General features: G+C 34.3%; 1 protein-coding gene across 1 annotated transcript; it reads right to left on the reverse strand.

Moving 5' to 3' along the window:
* Window positions 1-653: 653 nt before the first annotated feature.
* LOC131067753 (probable indole-3-acetic acid-amido synthetase GH3.6) lies at window positions 654-5,981 on the reverse strand. Its single transcript, XM_058002880.2, has 4 exons — window positions 5,258-5,981; window positions 4,849-4,956; window positions 3,210-3,997; window positions 654-1,458 (listed from the first exon to the last, which is right to left on the reverse strand). The coding sequence occupies exons 1-4, from the start codon at window positions 5,548-5,550 to the stop codon at window positions 914-916; spliced, it is 1,734 nt and encodes a 577-aa protein (XP_057858863.2). The 5' UTR covers window positions 5,551-5,981; the 3' UTR covers window positions 654-913.
* Window positions 5,982-7,538: the final 1,557 nt, after the last annotated feature.

Below are 7,538 nucleotides of genomic sequence, written 5' to 3' on the forward strand. Positions count from 1 at the left end.
TAAAAGTCAAGTGATTTGGATCCTTGATAAATTGATCAATATGAAATTTTGCTATTTAAAAAAATACTAAATATATATGTTAAGAATATAAACATCTAAAAAATTTGAATATATAACATTGTTACTAATTACTTATAATTTATGGATTACTTGTTTATCTTTTCAAACCCAAATGATGATTTGAAAGAACAAAATTCCTTAATTGTGTAGATCATATCACCTTCCCCATATGTCACTAGAAACATTGGATGAAATTGTAGATGGAATGGTATATCTTGACCTTTGCTACAATGGATATTAGATATTATATTTTTGGATGGTATTTATTATTGATTAATAACCACCATGGTAGTCACATTTATAGAACTCCTCTTTTATTTTATTTTTAAATCATTTTTATTCTATACATATAATTTTTCAGTTCGAGGAAACTATCCTCCCAGTTAAAATGGAGATCAAACCCCTTCAATGGGACCACGTAATTAATACCATCTACATATCACAAATTAATAGAACATAACCTTCTGGTCCCAACTGAATTTTTTTGGCGGATGTTGTTGACAATGCTGAGACCATTCTAAAAGCTACTTATTGAAAGGATTCCATGAGATTAAACTTTTGAGACTTCATAGATGCAGAGAAAATTTTCCAGATTTAGATACTCAAATAAATAAATTAAAACTTTAACACAAAAAGTTTGTTTCACTGATTTTCAATTTTAGAACAAATCTATAACCCCGCACTGTTAATATCTCTGAAAATTCCTTTCAACAACTGTTCTTCTGGTTTTCAATAATTTAATTTGTAGCCTTTACTAATTTGCAAATGCATTGGACTGCATGGAGCAAGCAAATTAAAGCAGCAGCCCAAGATGGCACTGCTCCTTCTATGACCTATGAGGTTAGTCTCAAAACTAAGAGACCTTAATCAGAGTAGCTGTTCTCAAAACATTCAAAATGTGAACATTTCTTATTATTCTAGGAGGCTTGTATTGACTGGCAGTTGCCCCCTTCTGCATTGCAACCTCCATGATTGCATCGAAGCTTCCTCCTCTAACTATGCACAATTCAGAAGGATTCAAATTCTTATTTATTCTTTCCATCCTTATATATTCATACTCATTCAAACATTCATCAAAAAGAAGGCAGTATCTTCTGAATAATTTCTCATAATGTTGAGGTTCCTCCAAACTGGGGCCATTTTTCAGCTCCTTCAGCTCCCAAAACAGCTGAATACGGTTTGGAGAAGATGAATAATCTGCATTGCATGCAAAATCCACAATTTCCATTTCTGTTTCGTATGAAAAAATCTGCCCAATCTTGTGCATTACATCCATCAGTTGTTTCTCATTCACAATGTCTCCAAAATTGCATACTTTACTGATGTACTCAACCTGAGGTGTATGCCCGTAAAAACCCCTTATTCTCACAATGTCTCCAAGTCGGCAGCGGTAAAGTCCTGCACAAATATAAAACAAAGACCTGGTAAGATAATTTTAACACACGATTGATGCATAGCCCTCGCTATACCCCCAATCAAATTACAAATCCAGTCGGTATATGAATCTGACAAACTGTATAATTCTTTATATTGCCCTACTTGTAACATTATATCATATCTTTGGATTTTTTTAATTTATTGGCAATTTATTTTTGGGTTGGTGGCCAAGTCTACTTACAAAGAAGACTAGCCTGTCCTTGATGGGATCTGGTCCTTATTTCTCTTGGTTCTTTCGATTGATTTTGGAATATGTTGGATATATCTTCTGTTCTGTCTTTACATTTTGTCTTGTGTTGGGACTTGGACTGGGCAAAAACTCGGCAATCTGTTTTCGGGTCTGGATTCAGATTCCATGGAAACACTTCACCAAAACTCCACAACTAAAAAAATATATTCTATACAAGAAAAAGTTGTGCCTTTTTAAAAAAAAATTGAATTGATTTTCTGAACTTTTGACAAACTCGGCCGAGGCTGACAGTCAAGACTAGCGAGTATACTGAAATTCACAAGTTTAAGCAGATTCATTAGTCTCAGCGTAAGACTAGCAAAAGTCTGCGGTCATGGTTGCTGACCCTCCAAGCCTGATTCAGACTTGGATCCACGAGTCCTAGCCAAGTTGATTTCAAAACAGTGATTTTGGATTTTCATGGTTCTTTATACTCTGTGTTTTCGACTATAGTTTAACATCCAAACAATCCAAGACCCCAAAGCTTAATTCTAATATCAATGCTAGAACTATAGCCCAAAACCAAAAGAAGAAATATGTTTCAAATTATTTAATTTCCAGTTTCATATTTTGTGTACTTTGAATTCTGCATTAGCTTCTATGAGAAAAACTCTTACCTTATTAAATGCTTCTATATTTTCCCTAAAATTCGAAACTCCCTTTCCAAATAAGAAGAGATTTCTCAATTCTTGAGATGATCTTTATTTCCAATAAAATACAGTTTGAGGGCTATGGAATCTTGACAGGAAGTTTCAACCAAAAATATGGTTTCACAATTATAGGAGCTGAGAAAAATTCAAGTCCCATATTTATTTTAAGAGTTATTTAATTCTGTTATTCTAGTTGATAGCCTTAGTTAAAGAGTTACTGAATTCTTAATCAGAGATATTCCTTTCAAGATTTTAAGAGATCCTTATTGACAAATTAGGTGGAATCAATTAAGGAAAAAGGAAAGGATTTAGAGTATACTAGATGATGCGGAGCATCTAGTCTAACAGCTAGTCTTTTGGGCTTAATTAAAGTTTTAGCCACCAGTTCAACCAGTTGTTTGACTGGTCTTCTTTGTTATCAGCTGAGTCATGTTTTGATCAGTGTTAGTTGCTGGTTGAAAGAGGTTACGTAGGAGTTAAATTAGGCATAGATTCTGGTTGCAATCTCAGTAGGAGGGAGTTTAGGGTTAGTGTCTGAAATAAATGGGATTAGCTGGTAATGTAAGAGTTAGTTTTTCTTTGGGAAGATGTAAGCTTCTGCTGCAGAATAATGAATACAGTAATCAGATAGTTTTTGGAGTACAATTCTATGTTTTTCTTTGTTGGCCACTGCTCATTTGTTTTCTTTAATTTCTCTATCATGCAAAGGACTAAATTGCAGATATGAGAATTATCTGCATCACTAGAGCTGATGATCAAGTTTATTAGTTAAACAGTGGAAGTTGGCAGCACCAAATAGATTAACCAAAACATAGTGTGTGAACCCAACTAACCTCTATATGTGGTAGCCACAACTTCATACATTTTCCCCACCTCCACATTGCACAAATCCACAGTAGCAATATCAGTATTCGGGACTCCATAGTCATTGACGAGAATGAACTCATAGTAAGCCACGGTTGGCACAATGGTGAAGAGTGTCTCCTGAGGTGGACGGATTCTATCCAAGTTGACTCCCACAGCACATTCAGAGGCAAGGAAATCCCCACCCAACAAAGTCACATCACCTGCATAGTGTCTAATTTGGGAATAATACTGTTCCATGCTTCCTGTCATAACACAGGACACATATCTGGCATTTGGCCATAATCTCCCGACAATTCCTCTCCACTCACCTTTGGAACACTCCTGCTGAACTCTCTCTGCAATCTCAGGCTTTGGTTCACCTAAAACTTGCTCTTCAACATTTTTTCGCATTGCAAAGTCAGTGACAACTGTTGGGCTAATATATCCATTTTTTATATCCTCACAGAGCTGCTGCCATCGGGACTCCAGGAGTTGAAATGCTTTAAGTAAACCATATGCATATGGGGCTTTGATGCTGTCGATGGCTTCGGCTACTCTGAGACCACAGAGAAGATGGCAGTACATCTGCTGTTGGACCTCTGACCCCAGGAAAACCTGTGGAGGGCTGATATACATAGAAATCATGTTTTGGTTTTGTGGGTTTCGCAGACCATAGGCAGTGGCAGCCATAGCCTCAACACCGCCCTTGGTCTCCATAACCTTGCCGGCATACATAAAACTCAGAGATTTAGATCCATGTCTTGGAAGAAATATCCTGAAACACGAAACATCGATCAATGAATTGGTCTTGTTGAATAGGGATGTCATGCAGATTTATTATTACTCCTCTGTAGAACACGCTAAGTTGCTTCAAGTCCGGGAATCCCTAGGCAACCAAATCTTCACAAAATTGTGAAATTTTATTGCTTGATGAAATTTACTATTATACACTGCTGAATTTTTTCTAGCTGAACATTACTTGGACGCTAATCATTCCAATGCCTTTTTGTTGTGCAAATTTCTGAGTGTTTCTCTCTACGTTTGCTCCAACAAAACAGAGGATTTTGCTTAATTCTAGCCGAAATTAGGTCTGTATACCTAGATAATGCAGCACCGAGCAACACACAACAACCAGCTCACAAGTCACAACATATATTATAGACATAAAGAAACGTGCGCATGTTGGATGCAATGTATCTTATAATGATCGGAACGCAAGACATTCTAGGGGTTCTTTGTATGATTATTATTTTACAAATTGGAGTACTTGAGTACATTTTAGGGGTTCCTTGTGTGATTATTATTTTTCCAATTGGAGTACTTTAATTTGAAGTTTGACTCATATACTATTTCCATGTTTCTTAACCTAAATGCAATATTCGATTTCATAATTTGCGGCCCCAATTTTGTATCGATCTATCTATATATAAATTTTTAGTTTTTTGATCCGTGTAGAGTATTATAAAATCAGCGAAGCTTTCCAAATATTTTTAAAACAAAAAATCGAATTCTAATTTAAGATTTGGTTGAATTAGAGTTCCTAAATTTGAGTACCGAAGGAACATAAAATATTAAAAATAAAATGAATTGCAAAATGATAACCTCAGGTGTAGTGGTTTATCTTACTTTCTGACAGATGCAGCAGCAATCTGGCGGACAAAATTACTGCCAGACCGCGACAGCTCCGAATCAAAGTGCGGTATTAGCTTTGGCTGCTGAGAAGTAGTCCCCGAGCTGATCACAGCCACAGAAAAACTATATAAGCAATAGAAACGATACAACGAAAATTTAAGGGTATGGACATTCAAATTTTGGATATTTTGGATTACATAATGGCTACGTTTGCATTTAATTATTTCTTAGATGGGGCAAATTGTACTTATATTGAGGGGCCACAGTCTGCATTCCATTCATTTTCCTCTACTTTAATCCTCATAATGGAATGTCAGGTATGATCCTGAGCACTATTTGAAAATTAAATTTTCACAGTTTTATCCAAATGCTATGCTCTTAATTCTGAAGATTCTGAGCATACCTGAAAAACATGCATAGAAGTGGATCTGGCGACAAAATTGGAGATTTCTCCCCATCTGCAAGTCGTTGAATTTCAAATGTGTAATCGGAATAAGTGCTGAGAGGAATGTATTGTTTGAAGGATTCGATGTCTGTGCGAGCGTTGAGGCCATGTTTCAGCAGATATTCTACTTGTGCGTTGTGTTTGAGAATGGTTTCAAGTGTTTCCACCTGCAAACGTGGGGCACTGTTACAGTAGTACTCTAGCTTGCTCAACAATTCTTCATCCGTCACTTGCTTCGCTTTTATATCCATGGTAACATAAATTTATAAATGGTCAGCAGTTCCTTTTAAATATGAGAAGCTGTGTGAGAAAGGTCAGAGAAAACCATTTGCAGAGGAAAGGCAAAAACCGCGTTAAACGATTCCGCTGCGCACATGTTTTTGTAAATTCTTTGGTTTTTCCGCTCTCGAAAAAATATTGCCATCACCGAACTTTCTATTCAAAGTCAAAAATATTTTTGAATTAAACAGCATTTTTTCGCTCTTCCTGTTGATTCTCAAACAAGGAGATTCTTGCATAACAACCATCTTCATACACCACTGTAAAAAATAAAGCATTAAATTCTTCTAAGATTAGGGAAGAGCATTAATAGATAACATAGTTCCAATAACCATCATCTTACTGTCATGTTGATCTCTCAATAGTCATCAATCAATTGGCCCATTTGTGCATCATTATTGGAACATTTGTCCCATTTGTGCACCACTATTGGGACATTTGTCAACAAGTACTAGCGATTTTGAGTTACTGGAACATCTTTAGTTAGGTATCAGACGACACTTTGAAATGTGTACTTTTTGACTATTGTGCACATAACTGAATCCACATTGTGCATCGTTACTACCCAGAAGCCAGATCAATAGCTATAACTAGTTCAGTCGCATACAAAGACAATTAAAAAGAATAAATCAAAATCCGATGTTCTTCCCCTAGAATCAATAAAGATAATCAAAATAATGTTTTTCAAAAGAAATAACTTAAACAACTAGCAAATTGCAAATTCAGTATTCAAAATATATTTTAGAAAACTGAAACTTCTCTCCCCTCTGATTATATCAATTGTAATTTGGAAAAGCAAGAAAGGACATTAAACACTAATCCACCTTTCATAATGATTTTTGGATATGGAAGTTATTTTGTGGAAAGAAAGAAAATAATGTTATACCATAAATTTGAATCTCTGTCTTAATTTTTATTTTTATGAGATATGTTTATTTGGAGTTGATGTCACAATCTGATTCAAACAATCTAGTTAGAGATTACTTTTAGTTGTCATAGATATTTTCACACGTGATGACTTTGATTATTGATTTAATTAATGATGTCGATGATACTATGTTGTTTAATGATAATAATGACGATTAGTTATATTTATGATGATATTTAATGCTATTTATGATGTTAAATGTCGTTCCAATGATAATGCTTAATATTGTTAATGATTTTGTTAGATTTTAAATGTGATGATGTATATAATGCATTCTTAATCGTGATCTGACGACTTTTTGTCGAGCATGAGGTGGTTGCAGGTTAATAGTCAAAGACAGACATATGACCGAGGAGGAGTTTTCTAGCTCGCCGATAGTGACCAAAAAAATGGATCCCTATCCAAAACACCAATTAGATAATAATTAGTAAATTCATATATATATATACTACTTAAGAGAGTAATAAATAATCAATGCTAGAAATAAATTGAATAATTAAAATATAATTATTCAGAAGTTAAAATAAATAAATAAAAAGATCAATTAAAAAAATTAAATAAAATATAACAATTAATTATTCGAAAAGGAGTATTTGATAGTCGAATATAAAAAAGAAAAATATTAAAATCAAGATTTGTAAATTACAAGTAGCATGCATAATAGAAAATATGCACGAATATTTTAATCACGCAAGAATTAATAAATAGACTGAAAATATATATAATTAAAGAGATAAAGTAAAATATTTTAAATTGAATTAGAGGCCAATTGTAGGTTGAGTTATTAAAAAAATATATAATAATAAAATCAATTTTAAGATTGTAAATTATAATATTGCATGAGTGAGTACTAAATGCATTTTTTTTTTCCTTCTGTTAATATAACTTGTCACGATATGGGTGATTTAGAAGGTGAATCGTGTTGAGTGGTATGTTTCAGCATGAAAGACGTCTCCTCCTATTCCCCCTCTCGATCCACGCTTTTACCCATCTTCCCACGCCTTTACCTGGATAAGCTAGTTGAAATCCCAA

This window comes from Cryptomeria japonica, chromosome 9 (genome assembly GCF_030272615.1).
Source record: "Cryptomeria japonica chromosome 9, Sugi_1.0, whole genome shotgun sequence".
Taxonomy (NCBI): domain Eukaryota; kingdom Viridiplantae; phylum Streptophyta; class Pinopsida; order Cupressales; family Cupressaceae; genus Cryptomeria; species Cryptomeria japonica.